Source organism: Scleropages formosus, chromosome 10 (assembly GCF_900964775.1).
Source record: "Scleropages formosus chromosome 10, fSclFor1.1, whole genome shotgun sequence".
NCBI lineage: Eukaryota > Metazoa > Chordata > Actinopteri > Osteoglossiformes > Osteoglossidae > Scleropages > Scleropages formosus.
This window is the reverse complement of record NC_041815.1, coordinates 4,008,880-4,031,522: the sequence shown is the minus strand read 5'-3', so window position 1 is coordinate 4,031,522 and position 22,643 is coordinate 4,008,880. Positions and strand designations below refer to the sequence as shown.

The 22,643-nt window shown below is 43.8% G+C and overlaps 1 protein-coding gene across 6 annotated transcripts in view; it reads right to left on the bottom strand.

Annotated features, from left to right (window-relative positions):
* LOC108941639 (protein furry homolog) overlaps nt 1–22,643 on the bottom strand; it is a 71,030-nt gene that overhangs the window by 23,417 nt on the left and 24,970 nt on the right. For 3 of the 6 annotated variants that reach the window (XM_029255233.1, XM_029255231.1, XM_029255232.1), the window contains exons 7-37: nt 22,525–22,605; nt 21,099–21,267; nt 20,499–20,591; nt 20,211–20,309; nt 19,345–19,446; nt 18,687–18,790; nt 17,477–17,585; nt 17,189–17,275; nt 16,297–16,468; nt 16,033–16,165; nt 15,636–15,743; nt 14,641–14,896; nt 14,029–14,196; nt 13,777–13,863; nt 12,480–12,739; nt 12,052–12,241; nt 11,725–11,849; nt 10,961–11,018; nt 10,480–10,571; nt 10,085–10,257; nt 9,198–9,358; nt 7,877–7,987; nt 7,114–7,268; nt 6,002–6,101; nt 5,741–5,912; nt 3,992–4,248; nt 3,549–3,695; nt 2,779–2,947; nt 2,338–2,428; nt 2,097–2,179; nt 1,578–1,728 (exon numbers count right to left, since the gene is read on the bottom strand). In XM_029255233.1, the coding sequence (XP_029111066.1) occupies nt 1,578–1,728; nt 2,097–2,179; nt 2,338–2,428; nt 2,779–2,947; nt 3,549–3,695; nt 3,992–4,248; nt 5,741–5,912; nt 6,002–6,101; nt 7,114–7,268; nt 7,877–7,987; nt 9,198–9,358; nt 10,085–10,257; nt 10,480–10,571; nt 10,961–11,018; nt 11,725–11,849; nt 12,052–12,241; nt 12,480–12,739; nt 13,777–13,863; nt 14,029–14,196; nt 14,641–14,896; nt 15,636–15,743; nt 16,033–16,165; nt 16,297–16,468; nt 17,189–17,275; nt 17,477–17,585; nt 18,687–18,790; nt 19,345–19,446; nt 20,211–20,309; nt 20,499–20,591; nt 21,099–21,267; nt 22,525–22,605 (4,263 nt within the window). Of the gene's footprint in view, nt 1–1,577; nt 1,729–2,096; nt 2,183–2,337; nt 2,429–2,778; nt 2,948–3,548; nt 3,696–3,991; nt 4,249–5,740; nt 5,913–6,001; nt 6,102–7,113; nt 7,269–7,876; nt 7,988–9,197; nt 9,359–9,600; nt 9,658–10,084; nt 10,258–10,479; nt 10,572–10,960; nt 11,019–11,724; nt 11,853–12,051; nt 12,242–12,479; nt 12,740–13,776; nt 13,864–14,028; nt 14,197–14,640; nt 14,897–15,635; nt 15,744–16,032; nt 16,166–16,296; nt 16,469–17,188; nt 17,276–17,476; nt 17,586–18,686; nt 18,791–19,344; nt 19,447–20,210; nt 20,310–20,498; nt 20,592–21,098; nt 21,268–22,524; nt 22,606–22,643 lie in introns of all 6 variants that reach the window. The other 3 variants (XM_029255229.1, XM_029255230.1, XM_029255228.1) reach the window with 2 other exon arrangements.

Below are 22,643 nucleotides of genomic sequence, written 5' to 3'. Positions count from 1 at the left end.
AGATGCCAGGTTAACTTTTGAGAACATCTCTTTGGATCTCTTGCTATTTACTATTAATGCTCTTTTTCTTCAAAGACAAATACAGATTGTCTTTTTACTATGATTTTCACCAAGAGGCAAAATACCTGTAATCCACTGTAACAAAATACAATTAACGTATTACAGCTCTCAGGCACCTTAGAACTTTTTTTACACCATTGAGATGATGGTATTGTAAAACTGCTTGTTGCTTTTGTTCTCAAGAGAATGATGCTGGATGACTGTCACATTTCATGGTCAAAAAAAAAAACAAACAAAAAAATGGATTTACAGAATAACCACAGATAGCTCTAGCAAGGAAAAGCTGCAAGTCACCCAACATTATTTTTTAAAATAAAGGAAAGAAAAAAATGTGTCCACTGTCCATTACCAGAAAAATAAAGCAATAAAAAAGAGACTAACTTGTTCAGTATAAATGCATGAGACTCTCTGAAGTGTCAGGTACCTATTAAAGTACGTTTTACTGATGCAGACTAATGTTAACTTTTAGAAATTTCCAGGATTCTCTCTTGTTTTAACTGGTTTCTGCAATAAAGCTTGAGACGTCTGAAAACATTCCAGATCATATTCTTGTTGCTCCAGAAACCTCACCTCAGAAAAAAGAACACATAAGCATATCATCTTCTACTTCCTTATTTTAACAGAAAGGGAATGGAAAAATGTATAATAAATTCCTACATGCATTCATTTATTTGATTTATGTAGCTTTTTATGTTCTATTCTTATATGGTGGGGGTTGTTCAGAAGACTACACACACACATTTTCTGAAACCACTTGGCCCAAGCGGGGTTGCGGTGAGCCGGAGCCCAACCCAGCAATACTGGGTGTAATGCTGGAGGAGGAGGGGACATACCCAGGACAGGATGCCAGCCCGTCACAAGGCAGCCCAAGCGGGACTCCAACCTCAGACCCACCAGAGAGCAGGACCCAGCCAAACCCCCTACTCCACCGCACCCCCCACTGAAGGCTAGCTATGAGTAAACTACTAAAATAAATAAGATTAGGCGATGTCCACTGGCTGTCAGTCATAGGCAACAGAAGCAGTTACTGATACAAACAGCAACTGAATTATTTATCTCAAACACCAAGATTTCACATTGTTTTCAGTTGCAAAGTTCCAATGAACTGCTTCTACGTCAAATAAATCACACTGTCAACAGCAGCCGAATCTTTTTTATACACAGACCCAGAGCAATGCCTGAGTGCATGTCCAATTGACTTCAGTCGTAATGGTTGCACCACAGCCATTTCAGCTATGCCTCCTTTGTTTGTTCATGCACTCTCACGCACCCAAGGAGCCCACACCCTAGCAACACATCTGTCGCGTTCGTGACGTCTTCAAAGTTCTCGGTGAAATCGCTCATTCAGAAACAGGACTACTACATGCCTGGCATGCTAGAGTCATGTCATCCAAAGAGAAATCATCCATTTCAAACAACACAGATTATTTTATGCCACACAGCCGTGGGTACTGCTCAAAGTGTTAGTGTTGCTCTCTCATCACTTGTGATACAGGTGCCCCTAGCCGGTGTCTCACCTGTGCAGGGGTCCTCGAGGTGCAATGGTCTCAGGCAAGTAGTCAACCAGTGGTGCCCAGCATCCTCCATTAGTGGGCATGGGCAGTGGGTGTGGCTGATTGGTCTCCACCACAGTCAAGAGCCAACTGCCATATGGCGGCAGTGGGTCACCTGGGGGCAGAGAGAAGCAGGTGAGTCTAAAGTCCCCTTTGAGGGACACTAGCAGCAGAGTTGGGTGATAGGTTTGTCAGCATTTGTAACTTGTCTTTGCAAACCCTATGCTTCTTTTTTGATACACCTCCAAACAGTTCAGCTTTGGTTCTGCTGACTACAACACAGCCACTGTCTGCAAGGCTGCCACACTTCAGGACATCGTGACTGAAACATTCAGTACAAACACTGGTAGGGCAGACCATAGTCCTCCATGCTTACAACTAGAGTGGGTGGTCATGACTGAACTTTTGCAACACCATCAGCAACGTGTATATTCCATGCATCAGAGTCTGCATGGTGGAGACAGGGCTGGGAAGGGCACTCACTCTTCTCTTCATCGTACGAGCCTCCAGAGCTGTTGCTGTAACGGGACTCCAAGCGGTTATGTGCCCTCATCTTGTTGCAGAATCTGCTGCATATGCAGATACAACAAACATACAGAAAGGTACATCGAGACTGAGTTAAACACATGGAGTATATGTCAACCACTACAGATTTAATATTCTTAAAGCGTATTTTAAATTCTCCAGAAGATCAAACGGGAGCTCTAAAGCACAGATGACATACTTCTCCTCATTTTCTTTGGTGACTCTCTTTTCATCTGTGTCAGGGAAACTTTCTTGACCAACCACAACAGTATTGCTGCTAGAAGTTGTACCTGAAACAAATTCATTTAACAATTCTGCATATCAAATGCGAAAGCAAAAACCCTTTCAAAAGAACAGTGGAAAGGTTACGTTTAAGAGCTTGGGCTTTAGCCTGAAAAGGATGCGAGCTCTTTGTGTAATGAATTCTACAGGAGATGAAAATGACAGGACAAATTTATGAGGGTACAAAATGAAAAGACATGTAAAATATTTTATGTTTTAAGTACTGAACTCAGACTACACATTGTAATGTGTAATAGAAAAAGTGAAAGGGATGCCACTGCCAGTCTGAACCAGCATCAATGAAATACACAAGGCCAAGAGAGAGTGAGATGGCATGAATAACAGAGCCTCAGCTCACCTGAGGCAGCGGCTGAGGCCTTGTTGCTGGCGACAAAACGGTAGAAGGGTGGGTTGTCGCAGTGTAGCACAGCTGGGTTAACAGGGTCTGTCTGCTGTAGTTCAAACAGTAGTTCTTCCATGGTCTGGATAGTGTTGTTTCGACACAGGTAGATCACAACCTTCTTGATCTGTGTAACAGCAACCCCAAGAATGAAATGGGTTAAGGAGGTCTTGTTAAGACTGATGCACAAGACCTTCAGCTGTTCCCCTCCCAACAGGTACATCCTGCCCAGTGCTGCTTGCCAGTAAAAATAATGTTGTTTAAAAAAAAAAGAAAAACGATATGCATCAATTTGTTTAATAGAAATGTGCACGCTGGTTTATAGAATGGAATGTGTCAAATTGACTGCACTCAAGAATCACACGTCTGCATCCAGATATCTCCTGCTGTTGGGGTAATGCACTTTTGTATTGCTCTCTGAGATATATGTTGCTTTGGAAAAAAGCATCTGCTAAATGAATAACTATAAATGTAATATCAGGAGGGGGGCGCGGTGGTGCAGTGGTTTGGACCAGGTCCTGCTCTCCGGTGGGTCTGGGGTTCAAGTCCCGCTTGGGGTGCCTTGCGACGGACTGGTGTCCCGTCCTGGGTGTGTCCCCTCCCCTCTGGCCTTACGCCCTGTGTTGCCGGGTAGGCTCCGGTTCCCCGCGACCCCGTATGGGACAAGCGGTTCCGAAAATGTGTGTATATGTGTGTGTAATATCGGGATAAATCCCTGTGTTACTCACATAGGGCAGCAGGGCAGTGTCACTGCTCACACCACACAAGCTGATGAGGAACTGCAGTGTGGTGCGCAGATTGTTACTCCATGCGTCATTGCTGACCAGTGCGTTCCAAGCATTCTCCATTTCTGGGCCTGGTATGTCATCCCCATACTAAAAGAGAGTGGAGTCGGCATGGGGAAAACACATTGTTAGCACCACCCATGCACAAGAAATAACATCAAAAAGAAGCAGAGCAGTCTATAATGGACTGTCTGGATTTAATCCCCATTCCAAGGGCACAGTATTTTACAGATCTGCAAGAAGGGACCAGCCTTCCTGACAGACGAAATCAGTGAAAAATAAGAAAAAAATATGTGAGCCAAAAACATGGTCAGATTTGGGAAATAAGTCTTCATACTTGTGCCTTATAATGAGCTAAATCAATGGTACTTCAGCTGGATTTGTACCTTGGAAGTCATGAACATGAGGTTGTTAAGCACCAAAGAGGTGGCCTGCAAGGAGCCCCATCCACTCCCTTTGAGCCAGTGGCAAAGTCCAAGGTTGCTTGACCGGCCACGGGCCTCCTCCTCAGGGGTGCTGGGGCTGGATGCGGGGGGCAACAGGCCGCTGTCCACCAGCTCGATGTTGTGTAGCCAGGGCAAAAGGTAAGTGAGCATGATCTGCCGTCCATTGGGGTGGGTTGTTGGGAACCTCTGGCTGACCTCTGGTTGTAACAGGAAGAATGATAAAAAAACCAAACCTCCCACCATGTGAGACAGCAGAGTGTGGCCCTATACTACTGGTGGTCCTCACTTTCGATACATGTCGGTTCCGACAACCTTGTTGTAAGCAAACTTTGTTGTAAGTAGCAAATCCCTTTACACTGTATTATACAAGCCATGAGGTTATACTATAAACAATTAACATGTATGAATGGTATGTTGTATAATAGGGCTTTGTTACATGTTTTCACTAATTTCATGCATTATTCACTTTATAATAATACCAATACACAATAACAATACTAACAGTACAGTATTATAATTTTATTTTGTGCACCAGATGAACATTTGTGTTTTTACTTGCTAGCCATTTTAAATAACCTGAATGGAATCACAAACAAAATGTTGTGTAAATAAAACAATCTTTGTTACAAAAATTCCACTGCTGACAGACATACTGACTGAGTCATTAAGAAATATGGGTGACATCATGCCAGCTGATGTTATCGAACAGGAGATGGAGAGGTTACTGTCAGACATTGAGACCAAATTTCAAGACTCAATAACAATGCAATAATGCTGATGGACCCGGCGGTTGTAAGTCTGAGTGGTTGTAAGTCACATGTTGTAAGCTGAGGACCACCTGAATAACAGAAGGCTACAAAACAAGCTGATAAACTGCATGCTGACAGATGTCCAAAAAGCTTTAGAGCACCATGTGGTGCACCAGTTAAGTGCATGGACTTGAACGGGAATCTTCATCAATCGCAGGTTTATCAAAAACCCAGGAGACGCTCCTATATATGGATGTCTGAGCAAAGCTCTGAACTGGTTCAGGAAATAGTCTAACTTAGCATAATGGTAAAAGCTGGAAAAAAGCGTTGTCTAACAAAAAATAACAATGAGCTGGATATCAAAAGGGAGTGTATGTTTCTGTGGCCAAACTGACTAAAGCCAGAACTGTCTGGTTTTGGTTCATTGTTTCTCTGAGCTCCTCTCTGGCAGTCAGAGTTCCCCGTTGGCATGGTGATGAGCCGCTGGCAGTCTATGTGGCTGAGTGCCTGTGGGCATGCGAATGGGAGGACGTGGGATCAAGCGCCTGCGTCAGCATCTACCCTGACCCCGCACAGTGAGGCAGCAGCAGCGGCAACAACAACAACAGAGGCAGAAAAGAGACCATTCAGCTGCATGCGATTTTGGAAGGGAAGGGTGAAAAACAGCCAAGCACCACAGGGGCTCTGTAGAGCCCCTATAAAAGCTGTCTTGTGCAGCAGTGAAAGCAGGTAGTAGTATAAGCTGCCAGGTAGCTCCACCAGCCAGAAAAATAAAACTACTCTAAGCAACTCAACTGAACAAGGACAAAACAGAATTTCACTGTCACTGACATCATCAGCTTATTCGTACCGCAAGACCCACTTAACTGATATTATCGTGCCAGGCTGAAAGACGGCTGAACTCTGCCTCAGAATCTCAGTGTCACACAAATACACATACCTGAGAAGAGCGGTAAGGTGAGCTGTGGGTAAATCCTGGCCAACTGGCTGGAGAGCTGCGACAACGAGATGCTGTAGAGAGGGGGCAAGGGACCATGTGTCCCATACAGGATACTGGTGGGTTTCTGGTCCGCGATCCTTTTGGAGTACACAGACAGCTTCGCCTCCAGAATCTGTTAGAAACATCCACTTTCAGTTCAGCCATTATACCATTAAAGGGCTGTGTGCGTGTGTGCGTGTGATCCAGAATGTGAATCCTTACCTGCATTAGCTGCATTGAGATCTCATAGATTTCTCTGTTGGTGTCAGAAGCCTTGAAGAGCACTAAATTCAACAGGGTCACTAGGTCACAGGGGTAGTTTCTAAAAATACAAGAAAATAGGCTTTGAGGACATCGTACTGTGTGTCACCTACTTTCAGATCTTATTCTGTTTGTCGCAATGGAAACTGACTGGATCATAACCTTTATTTGAGGTGCAGTTTTGAACTTATTAAACTGCTTACGATATTTGTTCAAACTTGTCTGTAAATGAATCACATTCGGAATTTAAATTAGCCTGGTTTCTAATGAACACTGTGTTTGTACTTTACACCAATTAGCAAAGGGATCCATTGAAGTCCTGCACTCCAGTTATCGGCTCCTTCTAACATTCAGAGTTAATTCATATGCAATTAATCTCAGATCCAATTAAAGACTTTTTAATGCTTAGTCTCATAAAATGAGACAGCAAGCAATTACCAATCTCCATCTCAAACCTACAGACTTAATTCATTTATTTGGTATAACAAGTGCCACACTAAGTTTTTGGCAGCAGACAGAAAAAAAATGAATTAATATCACCCAAACGCCAACAAATAGGTGTGCCAAAAAAGAGACAGATGTGTATGTGTACTTTACACACAGGTCTTCATATGCACCTGTATGTGTGTCTAAGTGTAAGTATGTATATTGATGTGTCTGTATGTTTTTATTTATATATGGTGAGACAGAGTAGTGCAGTGGTTTAAATCCCACCTCCCGATCTTAGCTTGTTGAGCAAAATACATACCTAAACAGAAGTACTCCAGGGGTACAAATGAGTAAATGCTGTAATGGAGCTGGTAGCATACTGATGAGAGCATCTGCCTTTGGAACCAAAGGTGGCAGGTTTGAACCCCCCCTCAGCTGTAGTACCCTTGAACAAGGTACTTACCCTAAATTATTCTAGTAAAACTACCCAGCTGTATGAATGGGTAAATAATTGTAGGTAGCTTAATGTTGTAAGTCACTTTGGCTTTGGGCTTAGTATTCAAACCCAACATTATAAGCTGCCCTGGATGTAAATGTCATGTATGTGTGTCTGTTGGTGTCTTTGTAGATGAGGGTTGCAATACCTGCTCCCACACACAGTAGCAATGGCCTTAAAGCAGCCTGAGGCCAAGTGGTATGATCCAGTGAAACAGCGGTCAACTGCCCAGTTGAACAGGTTCACTTGCTCTGGATTGAGCTCCAACAGCAGGATGACAACCTCGCAGCCCAGCTGGTGGACCTATATCATGTAACAGGAAGTTGGGAGGAAAAATACTGACTTCAACTAATAGAAGGACAGCAGTGGAAACTCTTCCCACTTGATTAATTAAATAATCTTATCTGTCTGTCAAACTGAAAAAGGAAAAGTCTGCATTCTCATGGATAACAGCTTGTCCTTGGCAAGCAGAATTCTAAATTAGAGAGGTTCCAGGCTGCATTCAGACAAGGACCATGATGCCATGAAAGCAGATGTGTCCAAATGCTGCAACCCCCATGTCACTCCTGGCAGTCACGAGTCACTGTGACGCAAGTGTTGTTCCATTGTTGATAAAATCCGTACTCCACAAGGATATTCCACATAGCACTTACTGGGCACAGGGCCTAGTTATTAAATTCTTGGCAAATGAAATATAAACTTTGAACGAATGCTTGAGTATGAGCAGTGCCCAGAGAAGGGGGTGAACGTGTTGAAAAAGGTGAGAAAAAGCCTTTACAGCAGGTGGAGTGTTCTGAAAGACATGTACATTGTGAGCCTGTAAACATGAAGACCAGCCAGAAGTACCTTCTCCTCTTACACTTTGATAACCCTGAGTCAGCAGTTTTATTGTCACTAGCCTGGACACCTACCCGCAGGTCCTGGCAGGCCAGGATGTTGTCCAGCCACTTGTACAGGTAGCCGTCTGGAGAGAGTCCAACGTTGTCAAAGACTGGCCCACAGCACAGCACAGCGGACATGGCCTAGGGAGCAGATTCTGCATGTCAGTCTCAGGATAAACATCCTGGGTTTGGGTTGACTTTGCCCTGGGGCCAGTGGCCTAGTGGTTGTGTCACATGAGAGCTCAGAAGTACAGAGCAGCAATGTTTGGCAACGATAGATATATTACCATCAATGCCGCACTACACTGAAAAAACACACAATGCTTAAAGTACACCATCACCCCAGCCCCCAGCTCGTATTCTGTGAGCTATGATTTTTGCCCTTTTACAGCTGACTGAAATTACATGCTTTTCCACAAAGGAGACAACACCCACAAAGGGGCTATTCAGAAAGCTGGGCCATTGTTGAAAGTCCAGTGCAGGAGGACTGAAGTGTCAGTCAACTACATGTCAAATGGCATTTCAAAGTCTGTGAGCAGTGAAGTGAAAATTACCACCCCCTCCCACTTTCAGCATAGATGCCTCAGCCAAAAAGATCACTAGCAGCCATTGGCAACTGATGCTGAGGACATACCAAAGGGCAGGAATTCACCTACTACGACCCACAGCAAGCAAGGTGATCTTGAGGTCACAATCAAACTTTAATCAGTATTTACATATATTCATTTAGCAGATGCTTTTTTGCCAAAAACAATAAATTAAAATAAATACTACATAGTATTTTGTTGACCCCTTTTCATACAAGGTTGCTTACAGTTCCAGATATACTACCTTCAGTCAATTATTCATCTATACATTGGAGCACACACAAACACCAGGTGCAATTTAGAGTTCCCAATTCAGCTGATACATCTCTGGATGGTAGCAGGAAACCAGAGCACCTCGAGGGACCACGCAAACATGGAGAACATGTGAACTCTACACAGACTGAGTGGGGCTTGAAGCCATGTCAGCAGAATTCTAAAAAAGCTAGCTATTTTTACGTTGCTGTAACTTTCATCTCAATCAACTACAACCACACGTATAAGGATGGACAAATATGTGGATGGACAATTCAGGTCAAGTATTGTGTGTGAAGGAGAACCTGCATACCAGAAATGACTGAGTTGGGTTAGGCACAAGTATGGTTCTATATACAGGCATGTAGGCTCAATGGTGGACTGTCCAGTGTCATGCTGCAACATTAAAACAGGTTTTCACACTTTAACTGTAACAAAACCCTGAGTGAACTTCCCAAAGCGCTGTGGCACCAAGAAATGCAGACAGAGTGGTGCAGGAGGGCCAAGAATACCTTGAGAGCGCAGTACTGGTAACGGGTGATCTGATGGTTGCGGTCACTGTAGCGGTCCAGTGGAGTGAACATGACACTGAAGGGCCCCGCCCACTGGCTGAAAAGGATGAAGAGATGATGCCGCAGGCTCTGCTGGGGGAAGAGGAAGCGGCGGTGGTGGACTGAGATGAAGGTTGGGGAAGACAGGGGGAGAGAGAGTTACGTCAGTTACATGTCCGTTTTGACCTATCCAATGATCTAGACACTGGGGAGTGACAGCTAGCAAAGTACTGTTCCCCCACTGTGTCAGTGATGCTAATAAGTCTAGACTCTTATTTAATCCTTCCTTAAGCCATTGCTCATTCATGAGCAGGTACTGGAAGCCCAGAAATAGCCCTGTGTTTGTCATGCAGTGACAAATTACCTGCTCTCCTTTTTTTTGCTTGCATGTAATGCGCACTGCCTCCTGGCCTGGCTTCCCCTGGGAAACCGCCCAATCAAGATCAAGAAACCCAATGATTCACTCTTGGCTTCAGCTGCAGTTCAGCTCAGGGCTTTAAAGGTATAAATTACAGAGTGCTAAAAGTGGGAAGAATCAGAACTGCTAAAAAGGTTTGAGGGATTATTTATTTTTTTTAGCTAGAAACCAGTTAAGCAGGACTGTCTGGAACAGAGAGCAGAGCAAAGCTTAATTCTTGGCCCTTGATGCACAAGTTCTCCTGAAAAGACCCTGGTGGCTTAATTGGGCTGAAAACATTCTACTTGTACAGCAGAAGGTCGGATGTGTTAAGTCTCAGCATTGTACTTCTCACCCAGAATGCTTCTAAGGTAAATGAATCACAGCAAAGCTGCCAGGCCAGCAGCAGTCAGATGGAGCATAGGGAATAGATCCTCGAAGCCTCGCTTACCAGGGACACACTGGATGAGGTTGGCCACCATGCCACTGAAGTGGGCCCGGATGTCTCTAAGGATCTCCAGGTCCTTGTCGTTCTCCGCCTCAAGCAGCACGCGAGTTAGATCCACATACTCCAAGAAGAGAGCCCCCAGGGCCAGGGTGTCCCGTTCCAAGGCCCCATTGGTGCTGGATGAGGGAGAAACAAATAATTACTTAATTATAGCTTGCTCAAAGGTCAGATAATAAGGCCTGCACAGTCTTTCTAAACTGTTGTGAATAACAATGATGACATGCGTGTTCATGTGTGTATGTGTGTGTGTGTGTGTGTGTGTGTGTGGGGAGGTGTAAGTTATTGTAATGATTATGTCAAAGAGTGTATTTGTATTTGTATTTGATATTTATGCTCACCTGTCACTGATAACACCGGCATCAGCCAGCAGCTCAAAAATGCGTAGCAGCTGCAACCTAAGAAGGTCCCTTCTCTCACGGCGCTTCTTGTTCTTGGGCGGGTGAGACAGGAGAACATCATGAACTCTATAAAAACTTTGGCTTTATGAGGGCCATATTTCTGAGTAGGCTCAAGCACAGCGGGAGACTGAGAAAGGCCTGAACCCATTCATTGGTGCTCACCTTGTTCATGTAATAATCATACTCCTTATCAGTGAGCTAGCACTATGGCTGAATTGTATTTTAAATGCTTGGAGTCATCACTATGTACTCTGTAACACAGTAAATGAACATCCAGCCTGAGAGTCCCATCCAGTGGTCAAGCACTAAATTAATTTTTAGCCCAACAGCATGGCCACAAGCTTTAAGAGAGAATCCATGTCAATGGTTCACATTTATCAAGGTGCAGAGAACCAACAAGAACATAACATGTCCTACTGACCTCTGGTCTTCGCTCCAGTGCTTCCTTCATCAAAGGGTGTAGTTCTTCTATAAATTCCCTATTCACAAAAAAGTATTACAAAATTAAAGGTTTCAGATACGAATTTGCTGAAAACATTAATGACTGCATTATCCAGACAATGTTTGGGAAAAGGCAAATGAAATTATAAGCCAAAGTGGAATGGATGAGGATGTTCCTTGTCAAAGTAATCACATATCAGTGCTCATCTCTCCAGATTTTAATTCTAGCAAATGGAATTGGAAATGGAAAAATAAATATAACCACTGGCAGAAAGCACCCTTAATGAATATGGTTACTTTTCCCCAGACACATAAATCGCAACCATCCCTTTCAAAAAGCGGTCCTTAACAGACGGTAGACAGTAAACTGCTGAAGTTGTTCATAATGAGCTACTGGAAACACAGGCTGTGCTACTTGGGCTTCTGAGGGGGCTGGGGTACTTTCGTTGTGCCCATACCAGTGTTTAAAACTGTTGAGTTTGGGTGGGTCTCTATATTTTGTCATACATTCCACATATAGAGTGATTTTGAGTACACTGGGAAGGATAAGGAGATAGAAAAGAAAATATGTGGAATGTGCCTGCATCATTTAAGTCAGAGATTCACCAGTATCTATCACATTCTCTTGATGAGAACTGCAGTGGTCCCAGGGCCATGACCTCTTGCAAAAATAGCAGATACCACGATGAAAGGCCATTTCGATGCCTTTCCCTCCCAGCTGCTCCCCGATCTTCTGTCACCCACCTAAAAACCAGGGAGTTGGTACGGCCAAAGCCCAGCACCAAGGACTCTGTGACTTCGATGCTCTCCGCTCTCATCAGAGGAACTAGCTGCTTCAGTAAGCAGGCCACAGAGGGTGTGCCGATTATCTGCTTGACAAAACATACACAGGCGCCAACACAGTGAGTGAAGCTTGTGTACAGTGCACCATGATTTACATGACAGCCACATCCTCAAACAAAATCAGAAAAAGAACATGCTGCAAACCACAAGTCATAAACAGCCAGCTCCATAATGTCAAAGAATAATTTGGTAACCATTTAGCAATCATGTGGGACTAGAGGGAAATACCTTGTTGTCATGGCTGATACTGCCATCAGGTGTGGTGGCGGTGATCTCAGGTGTGGAGGCACGCAGGTGGCCCGGGCTCATAATACTGGGCTTGGCCACGCCAAAGCATAGGATCAGATAGTTCCTCCACAAGGGCACAATGTTGTCCCCACTGCCTGCTGTGCTTGTCTTCTTGGCATAGATAGGATTGCTAGATGAAAGATGCAGAAATATGAGTTGCACTGAAATATCACATAGATATAAGGTGAAGAATCAAGACCAGTTAATTGAAGATACAAATTCTAAAAGAAATCATTGTTGGAGGCCCACAATTAAGTTTTTGCTGAAGCCATCACTGGAAACCGCTGCCCTCTGTCCTTTGTTCTGTCAAGAAGCTGGGATTCAGCAGACAGCAAAGTGAGAGACATGACGGCATCGCAGGCACTTACTTGGGGTCCACCAGGGGCATGAGCAGCTGCAGACGAGTGAAGGCATAAGGCCAAGCATAGCTGAGAGCCATGGGACAGTGCTTGGGCAGGTTCTCCTGGCGCAGAAAGCTGTACAGGCAGAGCACCCAGGGGTCCTTCACAGACTGAGCAAAGATCCATACGTGGGAGGGGCTCCGCACATCGTAGTGGCTGTTTACAAGTACAGCGGTCCACTCCACCAGCCACTGGAGGTCCACGTGATGGCCCAGTGGCAGGCTGGCCTGGAATTGGGATAGAGATCAGAAGTTTCTGATCAGAAACCAAACGCCAACATCTCTGAGTCACCAATTCTGTTTGGAATTGTGGTCAAAATGACAAATGCCGAAAATTTCATGAATTCATGCGAGGAAAGGTCATGAAAACAGGGGCAGGTACTAGTAGTATACTGATTAGAGCTACTGTCTTAGGACCCAAAAATTGCAGGTTCAAATCCCACCAACAGTTGTAGTACCTTTGAGCAAGGTACTTACCCTAATTGCTCCATTAAAAATAACCCAGCTATATAAATGGGTAAATAACTGTAGACAGCTTAACAATGCAAGTCAGTTTACAGAAAAGTGTTATATAAATGAAAAATAGACAACTCTATGGAAAACAAACAGTACTATAACATATTAAACTTTCTATAAGTTTGCCCTTGTTTTGCCATTATTATTATAAGAGGTTCTGATGCAACCCAGTAAGAAATAATTTCTCCCTGGCAAATGTTTTATAATTTAGCTCAACCCACACTTTCAGCAGTGCTGCTCAGCCACATCACCGGCTTGAATGTTGTCAGATGTACCATGCAAACGCAAAGCCATCGTCCAGGAACAAACAACAGCGGAGTTTTCTATTTTAAACCCAGCCACCCGGGCCACTATTCTGCAGCGACGGGTGATTAATGACAAGTAGAGCAATTCCTCGCATGCTGCCTGTGTGATCAATGCAGGCTGACAGGGTCAATTAACCACAAGCACCATGACAGGCAACAATGGTGACAAAGCCTCATTAACAGCCAACAAATGAGCTTGCCAACAGCTGGCCTCCTGGTCCTATTAGCCTGGAAGATAACCTGCCAGTATAAATCCCTGGAAAGTACTAAATCCTGTCTTCTCAACTTGAAAGTAGTAGCTCTTTTTCAACACTCAAGATAAAGTTTTTGCTAACAGCTTTGCTAATGTCTAGAAGATGCTAATGTCTTCAACCACCACCACCCCGCCCAACCCCCCTCTCCTCCTCCTGTCATGAAACAGGTTAGCTTCCGAGACCCACTCACCGAGTCAGATACAGCTACATGGACAAAGTTCTCCAAAGCTGCTGAGCTCAGCTGGTCCATTACCTCAATCATGGGCTTGTCATCATCCTGGAAGAGTCAGAGGGAAATTAGTTAATTGACAAGGCAACTTTCATTTATGGGAGTAGGCTACAGGCATCTAACAATGAAATCGAATGTTAAAGAGTCTCATGCAGTCTAACTATGACCCTGGTTGATCTCAGCCACAGAGCACCCACTCCACTACCTTCTTACCTCGACCTGTCCAAAGGCAGCAAAGAGGCAGCGGACCTCCTTGAGGATGGCAACGGCCAGCTTCCGTGTTGCTGTCTGGCAAGAGCAAAGCAACACCAAGGCCAGGCCCTCCACTGCATGCAGGACCATTCCATGGGGTCCGCGACTTGAGGGACCAGCTTGCAGTAGCTGAAGAGCACATCACAAGTGAGCACAATCCTTCTCAGACACAGATGAACAAGTAGCCCCTGCCTCATAAATCCAAGAAGAAAGGAAGAGTTCAAGAACAAGTGCAAATTCCTCTACTTCACTGTTTAAACATATGCATAGTCAACACATAGGTAAAGGCAGTGACATGACCAAAGCCTACTCCTGAAACAGGCCTACATTTATCAAAGGCCACTTGCATGTCTAGATAACATTTTGTGAACTTTCTTGGAAAATGTTGCCAATTTACATATCATTATTAAATAACAAACATTTACATCTAGCTGTGGCTAGAACTGTGTCATTCTCCCGATTTAATTACTTAACTTTCTTCCATTAGCAGCTGCAAAACAGAAGCTTGAGACCTAGTGCTCAAAGCACCAGGCAAAGCAAAAATTTCAAAACAAAAACAATCTCTTGACAAACCTCAGAGGACCTGACCCTGGCTGGATCGTGGCTTTTCCCTGGTGTTTGTAGAGCCAGTCTCCACTGAGCGAGAAGCTGCAGCAGCAGTTTGAGGGAGCAGTCCAGCAAAGTTGGCTGCGTGTCCTGCACCTCGCGCAGGAGGAAGCCCGTAAATCCAAAGAGCACATCCTCTCGCCAGTCTGGAAAGTCCAGCAGCAGGCTTTGCAGGGTGTTCTGAGCAATCAGTCGCAGTTCATCATCCATGTGGATGGTCAGTCTGTGGGACGGGGTGGCATGCACATAGAGACAGAGTAAAATACACAGAAACACACAGGCAAAACATGGAAAAAAGATATGGTGAAATACAAGGGAAAAAGAGCACAAAAGCACAGAAACACACATAGACACAATGAAATACATGGAAATTCACACAAAATCAATTACATGAACACAAAAAAAACACGTGAAATAAAAAAGTGCCCATCTAAATCCTCTTTCCCCTACTGTCTGATTGGATGTCACAGATAATTACCTCTTTTATACGTGGTACAGTTAATAAGTTCTAAGACTAGCCACCATGTCACTGTTCCTTTGTTTTTCAGCCGTGCCACAACAGTATTAGAACTTATGGACTGTACCATGTACATTTCTTTGGTGTGAAATTCAAACAAAAACAAGTGTACGTTCAAATTGTCTACTGATGGCAAATTGAGGCAACTGGAAGTTATACCACATTGTTCACACACACACACACACACATTTTCAGAACCGCTTGTCCCTTACGGGGTCACGGGGAACCGGAGCCTACCCGGCAACACAGGGCGTAAGGCCGGAGGGGGAAGGGGACGCACCCAGGACGGGACGCCAGTCCGTCACAAGGCACCCCAAGCGGGACTCGAACCCCAGACCCACCGGAGAGTAGGATTACGGTCCAACCCACTGCGCCACCGCACCCCCACCACATTGTTCAATGAATGGGATTTCTGACTGGACAGAATAATATTATGGATTCTCACCGAGACAGCAGGTCAATCAGCTCGGGCTTGGACATGCCATCAGGTAAGATGCGAGGGATTGCGGCAATGCATGTCCTGAAGAGGTCAATCTTCGGCTTCCGCTCCCCTCTGCCAGCAAGACGGAAAACAGAATGTCAGGTCCACTCACTCCCTCCTATGCTAACAGTCTTCAGTTTGACTTTAGTTGAGTCTCATATGTGCTGAATATCATAGATACAAATATGAACATGGGACAGGAACACACAGAACCTTTAGGTGTGGTCACAAATCCATATCAAATCCATCTATGCATCAGGCTTGCCTCGTGTAATTCAGTAAAAAAAAAGTGAAAACATTAAGGAGGGTATTACAAAGCATATGTTTCTGCATTTGTTGCACATGCTTGGGGGAAACCTACGTGATCATGTCCTCAGGCTCTTTGTTCAGCATCTGCACGTTGGTTAGCATCATACAGCGGCCTACTTCCTTGTCTAGCTGCCGTAGGATACTGTCTACAGCCTTGCGGACTTGTGGGTAGTACAGGGCCATTCCTGTGGAGAAAAAGTGCAGCAGAACTGTGAAAACTGGCAATAATAGGTTCTCCCATGTCATCCCAACCCAACATTGGAAGGGGATAAACAGTAAAAATGTCTGTCAGAAAGAAGAGAAACCTGGCACCTACCAATGAGTTTGGCCTCCTCATCTGTCAGTGTCTTGCTCAAGTAGGTCTTCTTTACCCTCAAGGTGTTGCCTGATGGTAGGGTAGCCCCTGTGTTGGGCATGGGGGGCTCCCCATCCTTCTGTTGCAGGTTATCAGCAATGACAAGGAATGCCCTGAGGCCAATATTCATCCTCTATTGGCCCATGGGAGAACAAAAGATGGATTCAGCTTTGGTTTCTTTTGGAAAAAGGACCCACTGCGCCACCGCGCCCCCCCAATGGAATGAAATATTCTTTCAAAAATAAAAATTCAGTTTTCTTCATTTTAACATTTTGATGCCTTTGATGCTTTTTCCCATGGACTCTTCATATATTTTTACAAAATTTTTTTATATTTTAAAAATCTGAAATAACGGAAAACTATGCAGGAAAAGTCTGTAAGAGGCCCTTAGGATTCTTCAAGTCAAACTTGGTCTATACATTGGATAGACATTGTTCTACGTTTAGGGGCGCGGTGGCGCGGTGGCGCAGTGGGTTGGGCCAGGACCTGCTCTCCGGTGAGGCTGGGGTTCGAGTCCCGCTTGGGGTGCTTTGCGACGGACTGGCGTCCCGTCCTGGGTGTGTCCCCTCCCCCTCTGGCCTTACGCCCTGTGTTGCCGGGTAGGCTCCGGTTCCCTGCGACCCCGTATGGGCCAAGCGGTTCTGAAAATGTGTGTGTGTGTGTTCTATGTTTAAAAAAAAAAAAAAAAAAAAACTACCAAGTCTTCAGACAGTGCTTGACAACTTTTGTCAAGACCAGTTCTCAAATCTCAGAACGTCACAAAGTATTAACACGAAGGCCTACAGAAAAAAAATGAACACATAATGTGTTTAACCAAATTAAAACATGGTATGTGCAATGGAAACAGACTTACCTCAGGGTTAAGACTGAATGCTTTAGCTGGTTTACCCACAGACAGTAGGTCAAAGATGATCTCTTTCATTGCAAAGTCAAGTCTTTCCTGTTGATCAAAATGTAATAATAGCATATCAGAAGTTAAACCCAGAAGCAACAATCCCTGAGCAGCTTAATTTTTTGAGGAAAATATCACCAACGAGAGCAAAATGTGAAAAACACACCTTGATAAGACTTCTAAAATTATTATTGGGTCAGTGTGACACATGTGAGTCCTGTTTGTGTTACACGGGTGCTTTAGTTGTACCTGTGCGATGAACTGGATGATCTTGACGAAGATGTTGAGCGGCATGTCCCGGGGCACCACGCTGCGGGACCCCTTGGGAAACAGGTTGATGACAATCGTGTTGAGGCGACTGCAGAATGGATAGACAGAGAGGCAATGAGACCAAAAATTGTGCTAAAGCATTGCCTAACAGCCACTTCTTAATATGGGAGGGCATGACCTCAGTCTGATTCAAACCAGGATCTTTCAGAATTGACACATATTTAACTCACGTGAAAAGTTTACGTGAGATTCCAATAACAGGCAAAAGTGTGAGTACGTCTGGACAAAATGGGATGAACTGAATAGAAGCGAAAGCAAAGCTCTTCTGCAGAAATGAAGACGTGCTATCAGGTTTCCCCAAACATGCCTCACACATGCCTCATAAAAGAGTACTCACACCTTTGAATGGTAGTTTATCTCCTCCTGATACCTGATGGGACCCTAAGCCACCAAATAAATCTAACATCCAACACCGAACTACTGATTAACAAGTGTCTGTCATGAGTCACTTAGACATGTTGACAGATACATCAGGAAAGGAGGTCATTATAACCACATGATGTTCACTTCAATAATATACTGGCAAGTTGCTGTTTCACTGGGTGTATAGTTTTACTTAATAACCAAGTTATTTGCAAGAAGTAATTAGCAATAATCCCTTTTCTTCTACTTAAATGGCATTCTGAGCTATATGTTAACCTGGGCCTCGTCATCTGCAATAACATCAATTTTGGCCTTCCATTTACATGGAAAACTACTAATATGACTTTTCTCTCTGGTATGTTGTTCATTGTGCATCATATCTGAACTCTCCTCCTCCTCCTCCTCCTCCTTTCACATTACTAACATTGCATCTAGTGATAAGCCGTGGAAAGAAGTAGGAATTCTTCCTTTCTTGCATGTATGCACCAGATCAATAGAGAATTAGACCTCCAGAATGAAGTCAAGCACTGGAGAGCAGGGTGTGGAAGGCTTGCACGTAATCAGTTTAGTTTATATTTCCCCATTTCATTTCTATAAAGAAGGGCTCCATTCATAAGCTGGCTATGTTACATAAACAGGTTTCCTGCTTGCCCAACCCAACAGAAGATTTTGGGGTAAGTGCCAAAGTTTTCTTGGAGGCATCACAGGTGAGGGAGGGGTAGAATGGCGTGAGGGTCTTCAGGCTACGTGGCATGGGACTTCCTACCTCTGTGTCGCTGTGTTGCTTTCACATTTGATTCGAATCATGTATACCCATAGGAGGCGATAGAGGGACTCCAGGGCAACACGTGCCATTTTGGGGTCCTTGTTCTGCGATGAAAATGAAAATATATAAAGAAAAATTATATTACTCACTATAGTGAGATTTGCGCTAATAATCCTGTAAAGTAATGTAGGATAAATGACAGTGCTGTAAAACTCCCTGACAGAGTTCCCTCCCTGAGAGCCTTTGAGAGTTTGACAACACTGAAATTTGGCACAAAACAAATCCCATTATTGACTAGTTCTTGTCTTCCTGACTGTCAGTGCACGATGCCTTACAAAGGGACAGTTAAGGACACGTGACAAAAGAGAAAGTAGACTGAGAAAGCCATTATGGTTTTCATAAATGATGTAAAATAAGTGTTTGGAAGGTTATTAACAACCATGTCAGACTGCATTCTTCTACTCTGCCTCACATGTCCTGAAGCTCTTTAACAACCATCAGGCTCTATGAAATGCAAACAGTCTTGTCCCTGTGTGGCGATGACACAGCAAAGGGATTGGATGCAAAGAGCTTTATGTGCCACCCACTTTCATTTTTATCAGCTCTCTGAATGCTCCAGCCACGTGTTTGGGGTTCTCGTGCTCCTACTGCCCATTACCTTGAGGTTGGACAGGCAGTTGCTGAGGAAGACATGCCACCGGTTGAGGAAGAACTGTTTTTGGCTAACGCACAACAGGCAGGTCACAAGTGGGTACAGGGCCTGAACAAAGTGGAGATGACATCAAAAGTTAAATGTCACAGGGCAACACTAACAATTGTAAACTTGTCCTTGTTTGTGATACTTGAAAGTATTGACATCAAAAAGAGCGAAATGGGTTTAGCATTATAAATTATAATCTCCATTATAATCTGTCTCATTTAAAATAAAGTAAGAACCTGTGTGTATGGGGTACCACTCAAAAGTCTGACTCACTCGCAAGAATCTAAGTTTTTGACAGGAAATTTCTTGAGATTTGAACTATTTTGACCTGGAAAGCACCGAACACACTTTCCCAGCTACTCTGCAGCAATTCCAAGAGATGTAGGGCACTTGTGGGTTGCACTGTTTTTACCCTACTGCTGTTTGTCTCACAAAGGTATTACCCAGGTTGCCCAGGTGAACTCAATTTTTCACTGGCACTGTATGTTTGTACATATATCTGTATATACATGTGCCGAATCTTTTGATGAGGGTAATGTTTGAACACATTTTTGTTATTAAACTGCATTTCCATGTTATGCAAATGAGTTATGAGGCAAGATAATTACGAAAGCCCTTTTGCTGATGCTACCTGATGTCACTAAAATGTACAGTCTGTCTACTGGAATGCTTTCCTCGTCATACAGTGAAATTTACTTCCAGAAATGTGATGTGTTCAAATAGGAGCATGAGCAGTGCTGCCTTGGAGAGCGAATGAGTCGTGGCTTTTCACAATGCCCCGTGCCACACAGAGGTCACAAATAAGTGGGTCTAGGTTTGCTCACCAGTGAGTGTTTCTTCCTAGAAGACAGGTCCAGCGTGGTGTCATACAGGCTCTCGACAAAGTTCCTCAGACAGGGCACATTCACCTCATTTTTCACAGCCTGCAGACAAACGCACAATTGAACGCGGCATCATTCTCTGCCGTACAGATATCAAAAACTTTACTCCGTGGCTGAAATTTCATGCATTATCTAATAATTCTAAAAGAAGGAATAATGTGACTGGTCAAAATTAAATTTTTGGTACTTTCTTTGACCACCTGACTGAGCATCTTGAATAAATTAACTCACCGCTGCCACGGGAACTAAAATCTCCACAAAGAGGCCAGCTAAAGCATGCTTGATGTCCTTGTCTTTCACCTCCAGGAAGTACTGGGCACATTCCTACAATGGAACAGAGCAGAAATGTGCTGTGCAGTCTACATTACACTACATTACAAATGTGTACAGTATCCTTATAGAGTGACAACAACGGCAGTAAGATTACCTGCCACAGGACAACAGCTTCCTTATCAATATACATAACTTCCTCAATAAGTAGTGCCATCAATATTCCTCAATAAATTTTTAAAGTGTTCAAGTGATGCTATTATAGTCAGAGTCCAAAAAAGTTTCTTAAAGAATCGCCTTACAAGGATATATTAGAACGTACAAATGCTCTTAACTCTCACACAAAGGTGACTGATGGGGGCATGACACACATAAACGTAGTACGACTTTGTCAGAGGCATAGGTATAATCAAAAAAGAAACTTTAATATCGCTTCAGATTGAAGATCAATTAAAATTAACACAAATTAACCAGTTTTAAAACACCAAAATAAAACACACAGAAGCAGAGGATAGCTCTTTCACTGCAAGGCAGTTTTCAAGGTACACTTTAAGTTCTTACCTGCATGAACTGAAAAGAGGCCTCAAAATCCTCCACAGGGTACATCTTGATGCGGAAAAACTTTACACCCATGATGAGGCTAATGGTACTCTGGACCACGGCAGGGCTCTGCTCCTTCTGTCGGAGCTCCTTCAGCTCTGCAATGAACTTCTTCCTTACAGCAGGAAACCTACAGGACACGTGGATATGTAAGACATTGTCAGACAAGTCCAAAGGAAAAGATAGGCTTGAAAAAATAAATGCTTTCTGTTAATTGCAATCCAAAACTAGTGATGGGGAAACTAATAACTTTAGTATTGAAGTGAATTGTTCCAAATTACTAACTCCAAAGCTTAATAACAAAACAATTGTTTTCGAAGTACTGGACACCAGGGTAAACACTAGAAAAAGACCCCCATGAGGTGGCACATCATCAGCTACATAAGCTGAACTGACACACAAAGCAATTGAAATATATACAAAATATACACTGACTCTCACCATCGCATTCCAGTAGAGATGCACATACAAACATTTATTCTTGTCTGTGAATCCATCTGCTGATACAAGCAGACTCATTTTGACCAGCTCCATATTTCTCAGTCCACGGCTCAGAAGAACAACATAGATATCAGCTTGGAATGCAGGTATGTAGGGCAGGACTGTTACCAGCCGTACCTCTATTTTAAGGGTTTGCTCACAGCTGAATGGATCTGGAAGACTCTGATAAACAGACGCCAATTTCCAGACCTAGTATGGGAAGAGCAGGCCTCATCTCCAAAAGAGTGTCTTATGGTTTACATGCTGATGGGCAGCACTTCCAGCCTCTCCTTCACAAGTGTTTGTTCTCCTCATCAGGTGATTGCATTAATTATGAATTATTCTGCGGAAGATGCAGCTCTGCCCTGCTCGAATACCTTTTGTATGTCTCAGACGTAGGGAGAGGTCTCACCAAGGTGTCACGGTATGGCAGCAGGTATCCTAATTCCCCTGCAGCTACTCTGTCTTTGGACTTTGATGTGTTGAAGCTGTCGTATCTGCTTATAAGTCTGTGGCTCACTCACCAGGATAATAAAACAAGGTTGGCCACTTAACAGCATTATGTGCCCAGACTTGTCTCTACAGCCCATCTAGAGCTGAGGCATTTAAAACTCTGTTTCATGAGATCATCTCAAAGTGAAACAATAATAGAAAAACAGACCCTCTACCCACATGACAATCAGATAAACATCTGCTGCCCTGAGACATTAGTCAGGAGTTCTTCAGACTATGATTCATGTCTGAGATTATATTGTTGTACAATTACTGGTATTTACAGTTACTGTCATTATGTAACTGCAAATAACTTGTATATTTTCTAGTCATTTATCATGAAAGTATAATGTGGTCATGAAAACACTTCACACTTCAGCAAAAACAGATTTTCTACCTTTAAACTGTGACTCACTTGGACTGAGCAAGAACTCCAATGACTTCTGCATAGAGGTCTGCCACAATGTGCATGTTGACAGTACTGGGTCCGAGATACCTGAGGAGAGACTCAGTTGTCAAATGCATGCTGGGAAA